The sequence below is a fragment of the Danio rerio genome, chromosome 5, assembly GCF_052040795.2.
Source record: "Danio rerio strain M-AB ecotype USA chromosome 5, GRCz13ab, whole genome shotgun sequence".
In the NCBI taxonomy this organism is placed as follows: domain Eukaryota; kingdom Metazoa; phylum Chordata; class Actinopteri; order Cypriniformes; family Danionidae; genus Danio; species Danio rerio.
The window spans coordinates 36,907,150-36,931,565 of NC_141025.1; the positions used below are offsets into that span (position 1 = coordinate 36,907,150).

Here is a 24,416-nt window from a genome sequence, read left to right on the forward strand (position 1 = left end):
AATCATATGCGTTTAGAGCCGGAAAAAGAATTGATCCGCTCACCTCTCGAGTCCTCTATCGGGTCTGAGTCACTCGTTCATCACGAACCAATCATACGCGTTTAGAGCTGGAAAAAGTTTTGATCTGTTCATCTCTCGAGTTCTCGGGTTTGAGTCATTCTGTCATGTGATGAACAAACGATCATGGCTCCTATCGGCTTAGACTGTGCATTGATTAAGATTATATGTGACTGTCAGTGTAACGTGAATGAACCCCTGACATTTGAAGACATGAAGAGGTGAGCTGAGCAAAGAGACAAAAATGCCTTCATAGACAGAAGAGCAGGTAAACATTGAATTATTATTTTCTCCTTGTTATATTCTACTTATGACTTATTTGTCGTGCAATCAACCTTTTGGGCTAGTTGTAGATGTGTTTTGAAGCAATTCATAACATTTTAATAATATTTTGGCAAATTGAACCAAATGAACGAAATGACTCGAAAAAAGATTCGTTCATCTTGATGAACGAGACTCAAAGATCCGAGTCAGTAAAATGATCCGAATTTACCATCACTAGCTGACTTATGCTTATTTTTTTATTAACATTTTTGGAGGATTTCTGAAGAAATGTTGAGTGGGTATTTATTAATTCTACATTGCCTATTGATCCAGTCTTAGTATGTTCATATTGGCAAATGCTGAATAAGTGAGTACTGAAGTTTATTATGTACAGTGATCATAAAGCAAGCCATTGCAACCTATTATAACTTATTATTTAGTGGCATTTTGATTCACAGATTTTCTAGGGCTATTTTAAATGCTTACTGTTTTCCTGACTGTCTGACAGTTAGACTGACTGGATTTCATTAACTTTTATATTTCAGTTTAATTGTTATTAAAATTAGTTGTGCCCCAGGTAGTTTAGATTAGTTCACCCTAATAAATGTAATACCGCTATTGATTACTCACCCTCATGTCATCATAATCCCCTGAGACATTCATTTATCTTCAGAGCACAAATTAAGATTTTTTTTCAGAGCACAAATCATTTTTTTGATGAAATCTTGAAGCTAACTGACTCTTTATAAACAGCAAGATTCATGAGTAGGCATGGGATGACAACCATGTTCAAGGTATACTGTGGTCTGGAAAAGTCAAGGTTTTAAAACTGTAAAAGTTTTTTGCAATACCGTTTCTAAGGTTTGTGTAAGATTTTTTATTTACATTTTTTGGGACAACAGTATCTCCAGCAGAAAAGATCTACAAAGATGCCATTTTAAATTGTAAAAAAACAGTGTTTTTGAAACTAGTGAAGACAGCAGAAGTCAATAATTCATCTGAATTATTTAACCTGACATGTTTACTGGTCCATAATATTATAAATGTTACCCAAATTAAAATGTAATGTCTTCAAAGGGGGAAAATGTTTTGTTTTTTACACAGATATTTAAAAATAATATATTTTAGAGCAGTAATCACAATACCGTGATACTGTGAAACCGTGATATTTATATCCAAGGTTATCATACCATCAGAATCTTATACCGGCCCATGCCTAGTCCTGAGGTATTCAAAGTCCAGAAAAGAAACCAAAAACATTGTCAAAATATTCCATGCACGCTCCAAGAAGACCTTCTGAACCAAAAACCTTTTAAAACCAACTTCAGTGTGTCAATTTTGCCAGCTTTTTCTTCCACGTCAACTCATCAGTGTGTATACAGGCAATACAACATAATGCAATTAGAGTCAGCAGCACAACATGCATGTATTGTGTTGCCCTATAAGCGCAAATGAAAATTTCTACAGGTTATTTGGTACACAAAGTCATCCTAGAGCCTTGTATGTGTAAAGTTGAGCTCACATGGAGAGTTTTGACAATGTTTTTGGTTTCTTTTCTTGGCTTTTAACACTTCAGAACTCTTGTTTATTAATGGAGGGTCAGAGAGCTCCAGGATTTCAAAATATCTAAATATCAAAATATCAAAATATTTGAATTTGTGTTCTGAAGATCAACGAAGATCTCAGGAGATTGGAATGACATAAAGGTAAGTAATTTACAACAGAATTTTTTTTTTGGTTGAACGAATTCTTTAATGTACACTTTTTGGGGGTTTTAATTAATACAACAAATACCACTGACTATAGCAAATCTTCCTAATTCATTTTGCTTGATTCATTAAAACTAAAAGAAAAACTTTTCAAAATGCATATGCAATATGGTTCGCAGCAAAAAAAAATCATATCCATGCCTCTTCATCACTAATGTTTTACTCATGTCCTTTTTAAATCCTGAGAGTATTTTCTTAACTATCAAAAGGCTTTCCGCTGATGCAAGCTGTTAGTAAATCTGCTCTGTTGTGTGGAACTCTAATCTGAACTGAACAAGAAAGGCCTACAAAGACAGCTCGAAAACACACTTCCGCCGCCACCAAACATATTGCACTCATTCAATGTCACCCAGTGGGGAAACTCAAGATTTGCAGAGACACAACACAAACCCTTTGCTCTCTCTGCATGTCTCTCATCTGACGAGGTGACAGGGTTTGATCATTTAAGAGAGGGATGTGTCCTTTCAAAATCTATGTGGGTTAAGAAAAACTGCACCTATCTAGCCTTCTGCCTGTCCATCCATCTCTTTTTCAGCCGCCTGTCTGCTATCTCTCTCCATCACCGAGACACAGATTAGTCTTCAGACTCTGATCCCCAGCTGAACAGCTCTAGATATCGCACACTGATCCAACCTTTTCTAATAAGCTTCCATTTCTCTGGGCGAAGGAAGGTGTGTGTGTGTATGTGTCTAGGTATGAATCTGAAGTGTGCGTCATAGGTGTCGAAGAGGTCGTCCATAAGTTGACGAGCTCACTTTGTGCGACACTGATATAATTATTTATCTGCCCAGCAGGCACGGTAGTGTGTGTGTGTGTTTTGATGTTTATTAAAAGCTTGTGATACTGCATAGATGTATAATTTAGTGAGTTTCAACGCTGTGTGTTGATGTGTATAATTAGCTGAGTGTGTATAACGACGTGTGTGTAATTTCTGCAATTAGAGGGAACTACGACCCTTTAAGCTTCTTTGTTTGATGCCTGCAAACTTCCAAAATTAGACCCTGCATTCATACACTGGCATTTCTGAAAGCCGACAATCTTATTTATCTCTATGACAAACATCTTTAACTTTTTGAACTTTGATATAAAACATACTGCAGGTGATTGGTTATATCAACACATATCCACATACTCCATAGCACCATCTAAACTTGTTGTAACTGTAGGGTTCAATTTTAATTCATTTTGTTGTTGTTGTTGTTATTATTATATAGTATTATTTATTCGCATATATAGTTATATTTATAGTAAATTATTTAATAGTATATTATTATAATAATTTAGATAATTATTTATACAAAGATTTATGAAAACTATCACATTTACCACAAAAATATCATCCAGCACAAATTCAATATTTAAAATAAGATTGAAAATCTGCAAATAGTTTTAGACATCAGAGGAATAAATTTTTTTTTTTTTTAATATGAATACTGTTATTTTAATCTGAAATGACACTTAAGTTTAGACTATGGACCTTTTTCACAATCTAACTTTACATCTGTAGCATTTTTTTACAATGTAAATTTAGTTAAAGAAGTTTAACATGAGGTTTTATTAAATTGAAATAGTTTCAGTTCACAAGATGGCGATGATGTGTCTAATCATCAGCATCCTAATTTTGATATCTTGAAAATTTATTATATCTTGATTTTTTTAAAATCTGTGCACATTTATGATGCAATACTTTGTATTAAATCATCTTTGCATAAAATTACAAAAAAAATAAAAATAAAAACTAATTACTGTTTATACAAGGTGTAATGCAGTGTCTATGGGCAGGACTGTACTCTTGACATTGTTTTCTCTTCTGGCTACCATTATCAGTCATTTATTTATTTTATATTTATATATATATTTATTATTTGAACAAGAACAAACAAACAAACAAAAAAAATTTGTACTCTCTTATTTACTTCTAAGTTTATCTAACTATGACACATTCTTTTGCTGGGAAACACAGAAATGTGAAAAGGGTCCATTGCAGTTTTGACTGTATTTTGATTAAATACACGCAGCCTTGAGTGAGTTTTTTAAAATATCTTACGTAAAAGTGACCTATGATGAAAATCTGGGTATACCAAGGCATAATAGAATAATAAAAGATCAGTATATGGAAATTGGCATACTCTGAGGCATCACTGTTTCCTCATTCTTATGTAAATTCCAAGAGTGTAAAAACCCCGTGGACAGCAGGCCAATTTAGAAGACAAAACAAACTCTGATGAGACCTACAGGCTATACCCTACACATTTGCATGTCTGCCTACTTTAGGTCATTCATCTGCACCTGACGAGCAGCTGATGTCATCAACAGAACATTTATGCATCTCTGAGATCATAAAAAGCTCTGAAATTAATATGCACGTCCCAGGCTGCGTTTGATAATCCAAACGTTTTCTAGTGATACAACAGTTTTCCTCCCTTAGTTATTTTATGCAAATATTTCAATTATATGTATGTTTTTTTTTTCTGAAAACGCAAGCACCAAACTGTTTACTGTGTATCACTGACAGAATGAGGCATGTTCAAACTGGCCTCAGGATGCAAGATTTACAGATTACACATTTATTCATCTCCACTCTGAGGAGGCATGCGGTATGATTAGTTACACCTTTTGTTAATTTATTGTGTTTGTTGTGAATTTGGATGTTTCAACAAACACATGAAGACTGCTGAATCGTGTCAAATCACTCAGCTCAACAGTCGCCTGTTCATGCAGAGGCTGATATTAATTCCTGGCTGTGTTTTCTTTGACTATAGCTTTGAAATACAACGCAATACATTTCTATCATTCTCTTTTGTCAAGTTTAAATATAATTTAGCCTTTATCCACAACCGATTTATTTAGCAAAATAGGTTAGCGTTACTCTGTGTTCAGCATACATCATGTTCTGTGTATGTTTGTCTGTAAAGGGCAGTACTTCAGAGCAGAGCTCATTAATATTCACGACATGAACTAGGCTATATATGGTCAATCATGGACCTTCTGATTTTACTGGTATTTTATAGAGGAATAAATGAGCTTATAAAACCGTTTCTGGAGATTTTATTAACTTACCAACGACATGAACCCACTATGTAGATATCAACTATACTAGTATCTAAAACAATATTTAATGAAATACAAAGTCCAACTTTATAATCTATTGACTTTTTTGATGCTGAAAATCTTGTTTCAATCTGAAATGTCTGAAGATTGTGAATGGCATTTTTTGTGTGTGAAGTGCTTTAGTTTAATGTTTTGACTGACTGATTGATCTTTTGAGCTTTGGGTTGAATATGAGCCGGATATTGGCCGTGTCATGCTCATGTTTGATGTATAATAGACTCACAGCAAAGGGATTTGATGGCCATGGTGTGATGTTGATTCTCTGAAGAAATACAGGACCGCAGACAGATGACGAAGATGTTTCCGAAGCAAATGATGAAGGCGACAACCCAGACAAACACCCGCAGAATGATGTTTGCGAGCAGATTCTCAAAGGATGAGATTCCGTCTGTGTTTGGTTTGCAGCTCCGCACATTTGGAGAATATCCACAGAATTCAAAACGCTTGAAATAACTGAAATTGTTCAACACAAAAATGACAGAAAAAGACAAACAGAAAAGCTCAATTGTTTTACACATAACAGAAAGCAATCATATAAAGCTTAATCATCACATGTAATTTCATAAATGTTCGTTTAATTGCAATTGGTTAGATTTGCTCATGCATAAGTGAAAATTGGTCATCATTTTTTTTCATCCTTGTGTCATTCGTGTGGAATGGCGTATCCATTTTATTTTAGCATCATGAAGTGCATGGAGACTGAGGATGTCAGGTTTCAGAATGTCAAAAGCATGTCATAAAAATTTGTCTGGAATAGTCCATGCAACTGTCAGTCATATATGCCGTTGTTTGGAACAGACTGAAATTCAAATCTGAAAATCATCTTCACTTTGATCAGCTGGGGACAATATCTGAAAACTAGATCACACTTCAGACCATTCAGATGAGTTTTGTGAACTCAGTCAAGTCATTTGCTGAAATTATCTGGTTGAAGAAAAAGTGTGTTTACAGTTATCTTTTTTTTTTTTGCCTGTGACGATTCTTTTCATGGCTTCAGAAACCATCATATGAAGGACGATTAATTGTTCACCTTAATTACAGACATTTCTCTTTTCACTTTTGTACTCTACTGATAAAGAAACTAGTTTAGAGTCACATGAGGATGAGCACATAATGGCAGTTTTCATCAAGAAATTAAGCTTGAGCGTGTTCACATAAAAACTGAACCTTTAGCGAATACCAGTATTGGGTAGGTTACTTCAACAAAGTATTAATTACTAACTATCAACAACATCATTAAAATTGTATATAAAGTTTTAAAGATCCCAATAAATCTCATTGTATAAACAAACAATACTTTATTTATTTATTTTTTTTACATTTGAGACCAACATAGCATTTTAGATTTATCTGAAAAAACACTTTTTAAGCTAAACAAGTTTCTTAAGCATGTGCATGTAGTCACCTTTGTATTATAAGGTTCTAACTGACATTTTTGCCAAAATTTATTTATTGATATATTCTTATTAAATGACAACTTATTTACATTATTGGATGCTTTTTTTTTTTAGAATCTTTTATTCAAAAATCAAATGTTACACATATACTGTTTGCTATATGGAATGAAAAAATGTGATTATAAAGCTTAATATCTCAAAATCATTCAGAACGCAACGCAGATAGAACCTTATAATTCCAAGGTGACCAATTGTCAGACAAATCTAACCTTCTTTAGTTATTCTACTTCTTAGCTAATCTGATTTTATACCATATTTAAACTAATTTCTAACTTAATAATTTTTTCAGCACATGTACTGTATTTGTTTTCGATAAATATAACCTTCTTCAACTGAAAAATGAATTAATTCTTTTAAATATATTTCTATAACATAAAATACAATCACAATTGTTTTATACAGAACTGTTGAATATATGTATTGTATTAAAGGCAAGTAAATTATAAGTAACTGCAATTACCTAAAAATGAAAAGGAATCTATTTACCTTTTCATTAATTCAACTACAGTTTCTTTGTGATACATTTAACACTGCCAGAGCACATCATACTAGTCCAAAGGTGTTTACACTAGCATCCAGTTAATTTAGGATAGATTTTAAAGTATTAGTAATGGTTTATACATTGGTAAATTGTCTATATGCTCACTGAAAACAACCCTAGCAGATCACTTAGACCATTATAGTGTTAAGTAAATTAGAAATTACAAGAGTTCACTCAAAGCAGGGTGAATTTTCTCTCAGCTACAACACCCCCCGCTACTGGAACCAGCTTCAAGACGTGATCAGATGTGCTCCAACATTAGGCAAATCTTGACTGAAAACACATCTGTTTAGCTGTGCCTTTCCCGGATGAACACTGGGTTACGTCTGACGCTATTTTCACTGGGCTATGTCTGACACTATTTTGTGTCTTTATTTCTTTATTAATCTTATTATAATTAGTTTTAACACACGTTATAAATTTGTTTTTAACCATTTTAATTATATTTTTTTATATTTTATTTTATTCTTGTTTTTGTAAAGCACTTTAACACTCTTCAATATGTATGAAATGTGCTGTACAAAAAAACTTGCCTTGCCTAATGCAGTAATGACACCAGCTGAACACTTTACCCTGTTGCACAATCAAATCAAACAATCCAGCCTGAACAGAGTATGTGTTTCACTGTCTTTTCTTAAGACCGGAGTGCTTCCGCAAACACACACACACACACACACACACACACACACACACACATACACACACACACACACACACACACACACACACACACACACACACACACACACACACACACACACACACACACACACACACACACACACACACACACACACACACACTCATCAGTCTCATCAAGAGTTTCAAAAAATGCAAACCTAACCTTCTATTGCTGTCACAGTCTGCTAGAGTGGGCCTGTCTCAGATCAAAAGTGAATTTTTAACATGGCTGATATCTGCAAAGTAACAATTCAGAAAACCTCATCTCCACATCAAAGTGCAGACAGGTTCAGCACTCAAAAGACTTTGGTACAGCATCTCTCCTCAGCACGCGGCGCCTCTTTTGTTCACCACTGGTGAGGAGGGCACTCGTTCCTCATAAAGAAATGCTGGAATTCCATTTAAAAATCTCTCTGAAGACCTACACTCTACCAATTTTTTTTTATTTCATTTTCATTTCCCCAGAGGGGTACACATCTGCTCTGGAGGTATTAAATCTGATGGAAGAAAAGCTAGAGATAATTCTCAAGCAGAGCGAAGCACGGTAATCTTATCACCTGTGGAAAAAAAAAAAATCAGGGGTTCATGTTGAGATGTATTTACCAGCGGGTTAGACTTCTCGAATGTAGTAATCATTCACCTGTGGACCGACAGTTACCATCCAGCCTACATTCAACAGTAACGACCTCTCTCTGCCACTCGCGCTCTGTCAATTGATGGCTTAATAGAGGCATTTGTTGTATTTGTCTCGACTCGCTGTGCTCGACTATGCTGTGCAAGCCTGAAACACAGATAACTCTCCATAGAGGGCACACAGTGAAACAACTATATATATAGGGTGGCACGGTGGCTCAGTGGTTAGCACTGTTGCCTCACAGCAAGAATGACACTGGTTCGAATGCCGGTTGGGCCAGTTGGCATTTCTGTGAGGAGTTTGCATGTTCTCCCTGTGTTCTCGTTGGTTTCCTCTGGGTGCTCCGGTTTCCCCCACAGTCCAAAGACATGCACTATTGGTGAATTAAATAAACTACATTGGCCATAGTTTGTGTGTGTGTGTGTGTGTGTATGTGTGTGTATGTGTGTGTGTGTGTGTGTGTGTGTGTGTGTGTGTGTGTGTGTGTGTGTGTGTGAATGATAGTGTATGGTTGTTTCCTAGTACTGGGTTGTAGCAGGTAGGGCATTAGCTGCGTAAAACATGCTGAATAAGTTGGTGGTTAATTTTGCTGTGGTGACCTCTGAAATAGAGATGAAGCCGAAGAAAAGTTAATGAATGAATACATATTTATAATTTGTATACACATTATGACAAATATGACTCCCTGACTAAAATCCTCTGTGTGTTACCAAAATAGCAATGACCTGCTGAAGCACGGACTCCTGAATTTGTCTAGTAATATTTGGCTCTGCAGTAAGATGGTAGCTGTGGATCATTCAAATCTCGAAGACTGTGAGGTGTAGCCGCCATGGATTGAACTGCTACATCTCAAAGATGAGTTATGGGGAATTTGAAGGACAGGACAGCTCTTTGTCATTCTCTTCAAACCATTACCAAACAACATCTGCATTTCTTTTGCTGAAAGAGGGCACTTCTACCAGAAAACACCACTTTTATGATGGTCTAGAACAATGTTTGGTTGGTAGAACCTGTCAAATTTGCAACCAGTAAAAAGACTTGATGAAGTGTTTCTCCAACATTGTACAAAACATCACAGACCCTCTTATCAGTGTCACTCAGTGCTTCCTAGAGGCATCTTTTCCTCTAGTAAATGTTGCACTGCTTCCACTTCTTCAAGGTCCAGTTCTGATTCATGCTCATTGTGTAGGCACTCTGATGATTTGTCTAAAGAAATGCAGCGGCATGCGGTGCACTTGTGACACATTCCTCCTATAAACATCATTAAATGTATTGTTGACTGGCAAGTATTTTCTGATTATTTGGTCCAGACAGGACTGCCTATGTTGCTCTCGTGCATTAGTGAGCCTTGGGTTCACAACACCCCAGAGCTGCTCTGTGGTTTGTCGATTCTTGGACTACTGTTGGTAAATTCTGCTGACCAAGAGCAACCCACAAGCCTCAACATTTCAGTGATATTCTGATCTAGTTGTCTTGTTTTAACAATTGGCCACTTGTCAAAGCCCTACAGCTCCCTTTACTTTGAATTAACCTACAAAGTTAGTTGCAGTTTAAGAAGTTGGTGTCAATACATATTTTAAAAAAGGTTTTATTTGTGAACCACATAGAGTGTGTAACGTTAATCTTGAGCAAAACACTCTTGTAAAATTTTCAAAAATCTCAATGTGCTTATTGTCTTGCTGAAATATAGGCTATAATAAGAGATCTTTGTTCTTATTCATTTCTCCTGCAGCCACCCCAACTGATAGTGTGCTTTCAATCTAATCGACCTAGACCTTAATATGTGGTTTTGTTTGGAGACGATCAGGGGTTTTCACTTCACCCGTGACCGCCTTCTTTTGGCTTATCAGTGTATATATGTGACTAGAAAACCAGAGCTTTTGTTTTATGCTCACATGTGAGTGAGGTTGGTAAGGGGCCGGAACATCCTGATGCTGATGTTGGGAATCTCCACCTCTTCCATGCTCCTGCAAACAAAACAGACAGATGCAAACTTTACCTTTTGTAGGTTTTGACTGTACTGAATAACAACTGTAGAGGAATAAAACTGAAATAAAGTCCAGAGAAATATCAGCTAATGCATGAACGGACACAAGCTGGTGAAGACTGAACCTCTGCACATAAATCTCACTACATCTCTCAGCTGCTACATTTACTGGGAAAGGATCAGCTTACAGACAAGAACATAATCTTATTTAGCTCCGCCTTGCTGTTTTTCTGCTTGTTACTAACACCAAACCAGTCACATCTTCATTTCAGAAAACCCTTTTCCTTATCAGGGCAATATATTTTCACTGAGCTGAGCTGTTTTACCTCGGTGGTGGCATTTCTTAAAAATAGAGCATGCCATTCATATATGTTAAATTATTCAAATGAATACTTGGCCTGTCTAATACACAACATAATTAAATAGAATTTCAATACTGGATGCAGCATCAAAGGTTTAAAAAATAATGAATTCAGGGGCAATTTTCAGTTGTTTTTTTTTTTTGCCTTTTTGCCGTTCTGACCCTGGTCAGCAGGACTCACTGAGATTAAAACAGTGTGGGGGTTTGTAAGAAGAGGACTTAAGAATGTTGTTCCTTGTTGTTCAAGAAATCTTTTAGTTCTGGAATAGCTTGTGGGCCTTCAATTTCTGTTTTTATCAACAAATGACTGATTTTCGCATTATAGGTAACTTATACTGTAGCTCCACTTTAAAGGTACTGTAACTTTTTGTTTCAAAATGTATTGACAAGTCAGTATAAGGGTAAGAGTTAGTACATTGTGAAACCATCCTCCAAGCCATGTGAATAACCCATCATTGCTGCAAGGAGCCTGTAACAACTGTATATATTCTAAACCTCAAGACCATTTCAATATGGCGATATCATTGTTCCATAAAAATGTCCTGCTTGTCATCACAATATTTCAGAATTGTAACAAGATGTGATTCAGTCATATCCAATGTTATAACTGCTGTCATTAAAAATGTATCAATATTTGGAGCTTTATGAGTTCTTAGAAGCAGGCCCGGATTAAGAAATCAGGGGCCCCTGGGCACATTATCTTGTAAGGCCCCCTACCTGGCCGCACCCCTATAGTTGAATTTAAAACATAAGAATAATATAATAATTTTTAAATAAAATGAATCTATAATTTGTTGCCCACATATTTAAATAAATGATATATAGTACATATGGATTTATAGTCTGCAAAGATTTAAATTATTTTTCAAAGCATTAAATAAAAATACTAATAAAACTACATATATATATATATATATATATATATATATATATATATATATATATATATATATATATATATATATATATATATATATTTTTTTTTTTTTTTTTTTTTTTAAGGGTATTTTAGTGTATTGCTTTTACAAACTTATAAAGCATATTATTGCCATGGCATATAACACACAATGCTTCTCCAATCCAGTTCTATGAATCTGAGTCTTTCATAATACAAACACTGATTTACTCTCTCTCCTCTCCCTGTATTTTCTCTACTCTTCTCGTGATGAAGACTTGATTATAAACCTAAAAGTATCCGAAATCACACACACTATACCTCTTCTCTCCCGTCTCTCTCCTCTTCTGGGCCTTTCTCTCTCTCTCTCTCTCTCTCTCCCTTTCTGTCTGTCTCTCACACGATGAATCCAGTCCGCGCTGGGCTGCCGTTAGCCTCCTCCGCCTGGTTAATGCTAGCTACTCATCATTTAAAGTTACCATAACGTCTTCTTCTGTACCCTCATTCTCCTGATCACGGGTCTGTTTAAAGAAGGTGTGTATGGAAAATGCCTCAATAAAGATGCCTCCTCTCCTCTTTCTCTCGCGTTTGCTAAATCCACGTGTCCACTCATTTTTGATCTATGACAGGTATAACGTTACACTAAAGTCCGCTCAGTTTAGTGTGGGTTATTACAAAACTGACGTTTCCGCACTTGACCAATTACAGCATTCTGTTTAGTTAAAGAAAGAAAGGCAGTTTAAATATAATAATAATATTACTATGTGATCGCGATTTTTTTGCTCAGAGGAAATACAGTTGTCTGAGCAATAGAGTTTTTGAAGAGAGGGAGGCGCGGCAGGCGCCTATAATAAGGCTAAACATTATTAAATACCCACGAGACACTTGTGACTTTATATCACATTTGCATTATTTTTAAAAAATGTTTCTTTCCTGTTAAAAATAAATATATTTCCAATCTGATATGTAATGGGGAGAAAAAAAAGTAGCACGAGGTCAACTGATGGTGGATTCGAACCGATGTTATTATTAATCGCGTCAAAAGATGATACCGTGTGCCTTACAAGGTGCGCCACTGCGGCTACATTATTTCACTGCTCTTTACTCATCTTGTCTCTATCAATCAGGCATCGATGGGCGTAAACCCTGAATAGCTAGATGCGCTATTTGCAATTAGCCTAAAAAGACACTCCGAAATTGTCTTTTTTTCTCCCCCCTCGCAGGGGCCCCTGGTGCGCACGGGCCCCTGGGCCTGTGCCCATAAGGCCCATTGGTTAATCCGGCCCTGCTTAGAAGCTATGTAAATGAAAAATCTAAAACAGGAAATAGATTAGGACCATTGCTGTTGTTTACATCCCTCACAAGGGTCTATATGGGCAGATTTTACAGGAAACAGCCTGTGTTATTCAACTGATATGTAAATCTTACACCTGAACTAATAGGTCTTCAGCTGTCAAAATAGTCCACCTTTCCATTTAAACATAGATGACAGTAGATTTCATTTTGTAAATGGTGTTGCAGATCGCACAGTATTGCACACATAGTTACAGCATAGCCAGAACAAAGATCGTCTGCACAAGGCATAGTTTAAAGTGCTAATAATTACATAATGTAAGCGTAAGTTTGATTTCCGTTACCCATAGAAAAGTAATCAATTACATGTAGTTCCTATTGATTCTTTCTCTAAAACTTTCCTCAGCTAAGCAAAGAGAAAACTGAAGTCATTGCTTTTGGGAAAAGAGATGAGGTTCTAAAGGTGAATGCGCACCTGGGCTCTAAGGGTCAAACAACAAAAAATAAGGTCGAGAGTCTTGGTGTGATTCTGGAGTCAGATCTGAGTTTCAACAGTCATGTCAAAGCAGTAACTAAGTTTGCATATACCGTCTTAAAAACATTGCAAGAATTAGATGCTTTGTTTCCATTGAGAAACTTGTTCATGCTTTTATCGGCAGCAGGGGGGATTACTGTAATAGATTCCTCACTGGCTTCCCCCCCCCCCAAAAAAAAACAGTCCAACAGTTGCAGCTCATCCAGAACGCTGTGGCCAGGATTCTGACCAGAACCAGAAAATCTGAGCCCATCACACCTGTCCTCAGGTCTTTACACTCGCTCCCAGTTACATTCAGAATAGATTTTAAAGTATTACTACTTGTCTATAAATCACTAAATGGCCCAGAACCTCAATACATTACAGATCACTCAGATCATTAGGATCAAACAAACTAGAAATTCCAAGGGTTCAGTCAAAGCAGGGTGAAACCCCTTTTAGCTACTACACCCCTCACTACTGGAATCAGCTTTCAGAAATGATCAGATGTGCTCCAACATTAGGCACATTCAAATCGAGACTAAAAACACATCTGTTTAGCTGTGCCTTTATTAAATGAGCTCTGTGCTTCGTCAGACAGATCGCACTGTTATGTCTTTCTTTTCTTTTCTTCCATTCTTTTATAAGCTGTTTTACTGTTTTTATTTGGTTTTTTTATACTTGTATGCTTGTTTTATGTAAAGCACGTTGAATTGCTTACTGTGTATGAAATGTGCTGTATAAATAAACTTGCCTTGCCTTTCTCCTTAAGATTAAATTAAGAGAAAGGAGCAACTTTAGATTTTTTCTTACAAATGGCCCTTCCAAAGATGTATAAGAGATTACATTTAATGCCAAGCTTTACGACCTTCATGTCAGCAATTCTTTGGATCTATTTTTATATTGTCTAGGGATTTGGGGTTTGATCCTCTGAGCAATAGACATGTCTTGTAAGTAGGGCTATGACTGGCTGAATGGATTGACTTTTCAGAAATGCATGGTGTTGATCCAGGAACATGTCCCACTTCTGTAAATCACATGGTAGTGTACAGGTCTACAGAGTGCAATCTAGCAGACCCCTGTAGACAACACTGAGCTGCAACACTAAAAAAGATTCTGCCCAGGAAAGGGCAGTGAGAGAACCAAGATGTTTTAAAAACCCTTTCAAGACCTCAATTAAAACAAACATGGTTATCCTAAACAACTAAATTCCACCCATTTTTCGAAACTTTACCCTTGGGAAAAAAAAATTAATCACATAAATTTAAAATGATATGCATTTGTGACCATGATTGGCTACCTAATCAGAGTGAAGTGAGAGTATAAAAAGCTCATTCAATGTGACTTTAGATATTTGATTGTTCTCTGATTAACAGTCTGATGTTGTTAGTCCTGAACTGAATGTGAATATCTTGTAAATATTATGTAGATTTCTGCATGCATTATCCAGAGATAAAGGATCTCTCCTAACATGCAGCATTAATGTGGTAACTGATGATGTGTTCACTCACAGAGACTGCAGATTCACCAAACTGTCAAATTGATTGTTGTATATGTTCACCAGGGGATTGTTGGAGATATTTCTATAACACACACACACACACACACACACACACACACACACACACACACACACACACACACACACACACACACACACACACACACACACACACACACACACACACACACACACAGAAACAGACAGTAAAATAGTTATTGATGAAGCCAATAATATGCTTCTGTGATTCATAGGACCTGTCACTTTGTCCGAAAGGCTTTCTACAAATGAATGAATACACTGGGCAGATCAGAACAACTACAAGCGAAAAACACAGAGATGCTGCTCCACTGAGTGACCTCACGAAAAAAAAAATATTGTATAACCTTTAACTCTAAACAATGAGTTCTAGAAAACATCATTTGCAACATAAATAACAAAGTTCAGAATGTGGCTCTCACAGCTGCTTGAGGTTCTGGAGGTTCTGGAACAGAGATGGAGGCAGATCTTTAATCTGGTTCACAGACACGTCTCTGTAAATCAAATCACAGGAGATTCAGCAGCTCATTTTTCATCTTAATCATTCATGAAATAAAAAAGAGCTTCAAACAGAAGCTCTGTTCCAACATTTGAGCTTATCGGGCTGAGATTATTTACACACAGCAGGTGTCTCTCTACGTCTTTCTTTCTCTGCCTTCCAATCTCAGTAAGGGATTTGCTTAAAGGGATAGAAATGAGAATTCTGTCAACATTTATTCACTCTCATGTTATTCCAAATCTGTGTGACTTTGCATAAAAGAAAGCCTTTCTTGTGTTTAGAAAAAGTCTAATAGATGTCAAATAGACATCTAAACATAAACATCTTCGTTAAAACAAGGCTAAATTTGGACTGTCAGTGTAAATCTAGACGTTTAAGAATAGCCTAAAAAAAGACTAAGGAATGAATGAATACACATGTGAAGTCTGTCTGATCTGCCTATTTGATGACTAGTCCAGTTTTCAACTATTGTTAGACATTTATTGCAATTCCAAGATTTCTATTAAACCTCTTTTAAAAACAAAATTATTTGGTTGGATTTACTGTGAAACGATATTGAATAACAACACTTGTCCATTTCCAAGAAGGGCTTCATTTACAAAGCATGTGCTCTACATTCCAGCTCTTGTAAAAGAATATATAACCTTTGAGTAAAAAAACTGAACAAAAAGAAATGTATTGACCCAAAGTCTTGCCCTCAACCTGAGCTTTCAAATCTCACCTCTGCATTTATACAACTTTTAGGCTCTGTATACAACCTTCATTTCTTTATGCTTTTGTTGTTTGGTGGAGAGCTATAAAAAAATTCTGTATTCCAGGGCAAGCAAGAAAGAAATACAGGATGGAACAACTTGAGGGTAAGTAAATCAGAACAACAGACAGAATTTGCATTTCTAGGAGATCTAACCCTTAAAAGCTCACAAATGCAAACTCCTTTTCTCTCTCTCTTGGCACATACATTTTTATGAGCAATGAACTGGAAAAAATAATGACAAAAATGTAATGTAGTAAAAAACAAATGCCTCCATTTATTTGTGATTGTGCAACTACTCACAGGTCTATCAATCTTTGCATGTCTGCAAAAGTTCCTTCCTCGATGGTGCTGATGCGGTTTCTCCTCAATGCTCTAAACCACAAAAGGACCGTCATGTAAAAACACCATCTCCGACTTATACCGTACCTCAATTCACCATTGCTTTCAGCACCGCAGAATGAAGTAATATGCTGTACATCTATATGTAAATCAGTTCTGAGTCTTAAGAGACTCTGAAGATCAAACTTAAGAATCATCCATCTGGTTCCTGCTTCCAGGAACTATCTCAAACATTTCATGTAAACGCTTGAGTACACAATCACAAACTCACAGTCACATTTTGGGTCTCAAAAGCACTGGAAGAATCAAAGAAATGAAATATTTACACATTTGCAGAAATATGGTCTGCTGTGATATCTACAGCTTTGAATGGGCAATTGGGTGATTAAACTGGATCAGATGTTACAACAAACACACTGTCACATCAGTCGATGTAAGATTCAGTAACATCTTGTCCAAGCAGAAAGGAGAACCCAGTCACAAATGCTAAAATATTAATTTACTCTTCAGTGAACTGTAAATTTTTTTTATGGTGTCACTGAGAGTTCCTTTTAACTGTAAGCACTTTTGGCCCTGTGGAATTCCAAAGGAATTTAATTCCCTTTAAACATGTTGCATGCTTATATGTTATTTGTTTACTAACAGTCAAAATATATATAATAATATATATATATATATATATATATATATATATATATATATATATATATATATATATATATATATATATATATATATATGTAATAAATAATATATTATTTACACATCTCAGATTAGGTAAATCTATAAGCGTTATATAACATTCTTTAGTGGACATGACGTTTGGGAAATGCATTTATCTTGCTATGGCTTGAATTGATCATTTAATTGAATTCTGAAGTTCTAAGCATTAAGTCTAGGATTTTCTGATATTATATGGTCATGTATTACTCAAAATTGCAAAGATACTGTATTACATTATAAGAATAACACTCAAAACTGAAATATGCAAACTCATAATTAAACAAAGCTCAGAATTTAGGGATTACAAGACAATTACCTTATCTGGGAACGAAACGCAGAAACAAGCTTCCAGAGATTACACTGTGTAATAACATTCTTTACATAGTCTTGATTTGATATACAGCAACACTGTAAAAAACATCTGTAAATTGACAGTTTTTTCGTATTTTGTGATTCATGTTTTTCCCCACTTATTTTTGCTTTTGAATTGCATTATGTGACCTTGGTCTTTTTTCAAAAAAACTTTTAACCTTGAATAGTTTGAAAAAGTGAATTTTATTAACCTTTTTAATAGTTTAAAGTGATACATTGTTTGGGTTGGTGTTGTATATTACAGTACAAAACCTTGAAATAAACTGCCAGTACATTTTCTGTTATTTTACAAACTTGGTTCTCAATATATTCATTTATTAATTTTCTTTTCGGCTTAGTCTTTTTTTTAATTGGGGTCGCCACAGTTGAATGAACCGCTAACTTATCCAGCATATGTTTTATGCAGCAGATGCCCTTCCAGCTGCAACCCATGACTGGGAAACACCCATACACTCATTCACACACATACACTACAGACAATTTAGCTTACCCAATTCACCTATACCACATATTTTTTGACTTGCGGTGCAAGCACCCGGAGGAAACCCACGCGAACACGGGGAGAACATGCAAACTCCACAGAAATGACAATGAAAATAAAAGGATAAACACAAAATATGGAAACTGCTAATTAGTAGATATTTTACACAGAGGTCCTAGTTTGTTTGAATTGTCATACTTTTCTATAGATATTAAAAGTTTAAGAACATCTGGGGTAAAATATTAAATGAAATATTTTCATATTTTAATCTGTTATCTCTAATTAAAACCTGCTTGCAAGAGGTTTGCAACCAAAGAACCAAAATACAGAGTAAAACGAGTCCCACGGGACAAAGTGTCCTTCAAATGTCACTGACAGATCCAATCAAAGGCCTTACAGATATCAAGGATGTATATCAACATGTACATCTAAAACATGAGTAATTATTGTAATTTATTCACTCCCGATGACTTTAATCGACTCCGGTCGTAAATTATTCAGTTCAACCTAAATCTGCATTTATTTGGATTTATGTGGATCCAGCTGAGGCGAGAGACTCAGAAGGAGCGTTAGAAGAGTCCCACTTCTCTCTCCTTCCCCCACACTCAAATCAACTGTCTATAATATAATAACCCTGGATTCCACAACACCCATTGCAGTTTACGCCTTTTTTTACTGTGTGTATGTGTGTGTGTGTGTGTGTGGTTTGTAAATACTTACAACACGGTGAGAGAGGAGCAGTTTTTAAAACTTGATGCCCAGAGAGATGAAATTATATTCCCCTCCATTTCCCTGCAGAAACAAACACCTGCAGTTGATCGCTTGAGTATGAAGCGCTTTAGTGAGTGATGTGAGTATATAAATTACCTTTAATAAATACTGAAAATTCAGTAAATGTCAAGGTTCTCCTTTAGATAAAAATGGTCCATAAACATTTTGGGCACTTAGACAACTAATTTAAAACTTACTCCCTAGTCAATAAAGGATGTTCTAAGACAAAGCTGTACTTTGCTCTTTTATTATAGTCTGACCTATATATTGCCCACATTTTAAACACCAACAAAAGAAGTAAGATATTTTTAGATTCCTAAAAGCAGAGGAACCAGCAATAGAAACATGTAGGAACATCTTTCAAAACTTTTGCTATCACAGACAGAGTGTCTACAAACAAATAATGACATATTTTCTTCAGAACTGGTTTTACTTTTCTTGCAATTTTTGCTAATATTCTTAAGCAGCTGGATGTTTCTGTGTGAAAGCATTTCCCTTTAGATTTATATACAGTGCATGAGCAGAATAACCAAGAAGCAGATTTACTAAATAAGGCAAATTAATATTGCAATCACTTAAAAGAACAGATGGTAGTGAAAAGTATTTTGAATGATCTGACAACTGTGCAAATTAAGGTGGTCATGAACTGCTTTTAATTTGTAGTGATTTCTGAGATCTACTCATAACATTTTCAAGATATTTTCATCATAATTTTAAAGTAATTAAATACAGTATTTTGTGTCCATCTTTGACCCCCCTCATTAGAGCACAATGTTTAACAGATTGTAGGTTCAGAGGTAAATGCCCACTGGTGTTTGGCTAACATTGTGCATATTTAAAAGTTTTCAATGCTTTGTTTTTAATACTTTAGGTTCAGCTATGTGCCCAGTGAAGCACATTTTAAACAAAATGTTGCAGAGTAAGTTTTTTCTTGACGAAATCAAAACAAATCAAAAACTGCTTAAGGTCAGTCTAAGGCATTTTTACAAGGTTTGATATAAATGTTCTCTGTTAACTCTCGCTTTAATCCAGAGTTTTTGATTAATTCTGGACTGCATACAGCTGAAAGTTGCATCTAGCAAAGAGCCAATCACATGAGACTCATAAGCGTCATTTTAATTATTATCTAATGAGAGAATAAGTGCAGTTTATTTCTGTGGTAAAAATTCATAGATATCATTATCAGAAATACAATGAATTTAAATACATTTACAAGGCAGCAAAAGTTAATTAACTGCTAAAAATACAGTCAATTTAACCTTTTTATATGCTAAAGCTAATTTATATGTAATAAAAATAAATAAATTGCACAATAGCCATTATTAACATTAATTGACAATTCAAAACCATTCAAATAAATAATGTAACATAATAATTATTTAAATAAAAATATATAGAAATAACTTACAAATTACAAATTTTCACTTGAACCCAAATTAAACCTTACAGGTTTCTAGTCACCAACATGACAAAAACCCCATCTCAAAACCAACTCACCTTCTTGAGTTGAAAATGCAGAGAGTTTGCTTAAATAAAATGTGAACTTACCTAGGTAACTTACCAAGCCAAAACAGCTTTGTGAAATAGCCTCTGATTTAAACTGCTTACAGTATGTGTTTTTTAACCTACATCTTTCATAGACTGGCATTACTGCAATTTAGGTTACAGACAGCCATCTTGACCATAAATGTCATATTGTTATCAGAGTAATAATATTGGCACCAAAACTCCCTGTCACACCTTTCATTGTTTTAAATTCTGACAATATATTTTTAATGGCAATGGAGGGACTACACTGGTCAAGCAGTTAGTAAATCTGTCCCCGTGTATCATTAACCAATCTAAGGTAGGCTTATGCTATATGAATTTCCTTAAATTAAATGCCACTTGGCTTGACATTTTGTTTAAACTGATCTAAATTTAAATGGCCCAAACACTTCATAGATCCATTGCATTCATAGCATGTAAGATGTTTAAGTAATACATGCATAACTCACAGCCAGTTGAGACGGGGCATTTCATGGCAAATTGAGGTTTTAGGAAACTGTTCGACAGAATTATTTAATAAAGACCTGCAAAACACACAAACAGACAGCTGAGCTAAAAAAATACAACTGGGAAATCATTCACAACTAAATGAAAAACATTTGACAGTATAGGTGTATATAACTTGAAGGGCTACGCAGTAGCTTTGTATATTCTATTTGATCCATCTGTCAAGGTCAATTAATAGTTCACTCTTACAGGAAAAATAATGATTTCAGGCCTTCAAAAGACTTCTGGCGCAGAGAGGATATTCTGTTCTCGTCCAGAATCCTACACACACAGACAAACACACATCAAACAAATGAAAAGCTCACGAATCACTATGCACATTCACAAAGGGACCCTGACAACTATCTAAACTATCGAAACAACCATCTTTCAGAAAGCAAAAGTCATTTGAGGAGAGCATGTCAAAACTCTGTAATGAGAGCAGGTCAGACTTGTCTCAGTCTGGGCTTTGAAAGGGGATGAGATTCATTTAAATAATTCGGCATTTCATTCAAAATCCATCAATTAGGTCTGATTGAAAAAGAGAGAGAGAAATGGCAAAAGCACCAAGAGAACATGGAGGGAAAGCACATAAAAACAGGCAGAAACAAGAAGAATGAGACAAAGAATGAGAGAGAAATTACAATTGCCAAGTAAATCGCACCTATCATCTAATTTCATCTTCCATGTGTGCATGTGAGTGTGTGTTTTTATACTTACAGCCACTCCAGACTGCTGAGGTCACTAAATATGCCTGCTTTCAGAGACGAAATCTTATTCTGACTCAAAAAACTGCAAAGAGAGTGAGAGAGAGAGAGACAGAATAAGACAGAAAAAGAGAAAATCACATTAATGGAGGTCTGATGTTAAATGGGTTTTGTTAAGCTGCGTTGAATTTAGGGCATCTGCTGTATGGCCATCACTGCTGTTCCTCTTGCCTTTATTCAGTCATTTATCTCTCTCTCTCTCTCTCTCTCTCTCTCTCTCTCTTCTCCATATAACAGCCATTTTCATTTTGAAGGCTGCTCCATACTTCAGTATGTGGCTGCTGTCCTGAGCTAATTGAGGTATCTTGCTGAGTTCTCAAACTCCCCTCTCGCCTTGCAAATGGGAGGGAGCCCCGGGCTCGAGGATCTTATGAGCTCAAGGCTCTCTCCCGGGACAGCATGCCAAACAAGCTTTATAATCAATCATCAGTGTAAATTCTTAAAGTGAAATTTATTTACAAACTAATTTCGACAGGATCATGTGCTTATGATTGCTTGGTCCCGCATTATTCAATTTATGAATCACCAATCAGACAAATACAATCCTAAGCCACTATAAATACCCTAAGTTCCATATAACAGCCATCTTCGTTTTGAAGAATCCCCCTTTCACCCTTACTCCTCCTTTCCTATATGGGTGGCATGGTGGCCTAGTGGTGGTTTACACGTTCTCCCCGTGCTCACTTGGGTTTCCCCCGGGTTCTCCGGTGTTCTCCCATTGTCCAATAACATGCAACTTAAGTTAATTGACTAATCCAAATTGGCACCATAGACATGCTCCTAGTAAGTAGTTATCTCTTAAGAGCAATCACTATCTGTTCATTAGGGGAGAACAACATTGAAGTCTAGTTTAGAGGTTGAATTCAGTTCTCTCTCTCTTTCTGTTCAACTCAATAATTGGTTTATTGGCAACACAAATGTTTACAAATGTATTGCCATTATAACATTTAAATTAAAAAGAACACAGTAAACACAGTAAATAGTTGTAGTAGAAGTAGAAGTAGTAAAAAAAAAAAAAAATTCGGTTTTCACCCTCACTATATGGCTGATTAGTGTAAGTATGACGCTGATTAGACCAATAGTTATGTACGTATCGAAGCAGACCTCTGGAAATAAGTACCTATGTACACATGAACACACAACATCATTTGGATGCATTAAAATGCATTCTTTGATCATGGATATCCGTTCTGCCTGAACCAAGCCTAATCCACCATCGTCATTGTTATATCCATTTTAACATTGCTTTCTTTTACAGGATGAATGCGTAGATGATGAAAGCCTTAGACTGACTGATGGCACAAAAAGGTGTCTGATGCTTATAATTGCGCAGACAGATAATCAGTGTTACACATTCAGCTGGAGCTCTGAGAAGGATTTATGCCACGTGGCATTGATATAATTGCACACATTAAGTGAGTCATTCATTCACAGATTACTCACAGTTTACGCAAAGCGACCAGTCCTGAAAATGCCCTCTTGGAGATTGCTTCTATACTGTTGCTTTCCAAATGTCTGTAGAGACAGGAAAAATATTCACAGTGGTTTTTTCATGCATGGTGTATTTTTCACCTCATTAAAACATGCTCTGGCCCTTAAATAACAGCATAATCAATCAGAGCATCCCAAGTTTTTGTATAATGTTGGAAAGCAATGCATGCAAACCAATTCCACACTGTTTCATGATGGAGCACTGCTTGGTTAACCAGTCATTACTACAAATAAACCTTCACGGTTTACATAGGGCTTCTGTGAAGACACATTCTCTCCATCACTGTTTACGTCGGCATAATAATTGAATGAGGCTTTATCATAGTGAAATTTTGCAAATCTCACCGATTTATGTATCTTTCATGCTAATTACTATTTATAAGTTTAGAGTTAGGATGACTTTTCAAAAAATGCCATTTGCCATTTGAATCTTTTTGGCTTGAGACTTCCGGTCTCATTCACTTCCATTAATTTTTTGACGTTAAAAACTGCTCATTACGCTGCTTGATGTTGCAATTTGATATTTTCTTATTATATTATTCTACTTGGTCTGTATAGTCATGCAAGCTTTTGTTTGTAGAGCAAGTAGTTTGACAGTTTTCTGCCGTTTATTATTCCTAGTCATTTCTCCCATAGGCGACTGAAACGGAAGTTCTAAGACAATCGCGAAAACAGGCGCACTTCCGCATTTTAGAATAAGGTCAAAAGCGCATGTCTTTTGACTGAGGGTGAAACCGGAACACCTGGAGGAAACCCACACAAACATGTAACTAACTGACCCAGCCACCTTCTTGCTGTGAGGCAACAGGGCTACCCACTGTGCCACTGTGCTGCCCGCAATTTTTTAACTAATTGACTAAACTGATTAAAATGTGACAGTAAGACATTTATAATCAAGACTTCTGTTTTAGTTGCAGCTTTGATGTTTCTGTGGATCCTACTAACATTTGAGGCAGCATATTTTTTTAACACAGGAATAAGATTCTTTAGAAATATATTAGGGTGAAGCAATGGCGCAGTAGGTAGTGCTGTCGCCTCACAACAAGAAGGTCGCTGGGTTGCTGGTTCGAGCCTCGGCTCA

General features: G+C 35.8%; 1 protein-coding gene and 1 long non-coding RNA gene across 2 annotated transcripts in view; one reads left to right on the forward strand and one right to left on the reverse strand.

The window, feature by feature from the left end:
• LOC110438657 (uncharacterized) overlaps positions 1-24,416 on the forward strand; it is a 70,456-nt gene that overhangs the window by 17,518 nt on the left and 28,522 nt on the right. Inside the window, exon 3 of the long non-coding RNA XR_015491418.1 lies at positions 16,422-16,460. This is a non-coding gene — a long non-coding RNA (uncharacterized LOC110438657). The remainder of the gene's footprint in view (positions 1-16,421; positions 16,461-24,416) is intronic.
• The window catches only part of rxfp2l (relaxin family peptide receptor 2, like), an 84,467-nt gene that overhangs the window by 14,663 nt on the left and 45,388 nt on the right, over positions 1-24,416 (reverse strand). Inside the window, exons 6-15 of the mRNA XM_087253708.1 lie at positions 23,288-23,359; positions 21,798-21,869; positions 21,288-21,359; positions 21,041-21,115; positions 18,993-19,064; positions 16,658-16,729; positions 15,527-15,598; positions 15,076-15,147; positions 10,410-10,481; positions 5,425-5,654 (exon numbers count right to left, since the gene is read on the reverse strand). Of these exons, the coding sequence (XP_087109834.1) occupies positions 5,425-5,654; positions 10,410-10,481; positions 15,076-15,147; positions 15,527-15,598; positions 16,658-16,729; positions 18,993-19,064; positions 21,041-21,115; positions 21,288-21,359; positions 21,798-21,869; positions 23,288-23,359 (881 nt within the window). The remainder of the gene's footprint in view (positions 1-5,424; positions 5,655-10,409; positions 10,482-15,075; positions 15,148-15,526; positions 15,599-16,657; positions 16,730-18,992; positions 19,065-21,040; positions 21,116-21,287; positions 21,360-21,797; positions 21,870-23,287; positions 23,360-24,416) is intronic.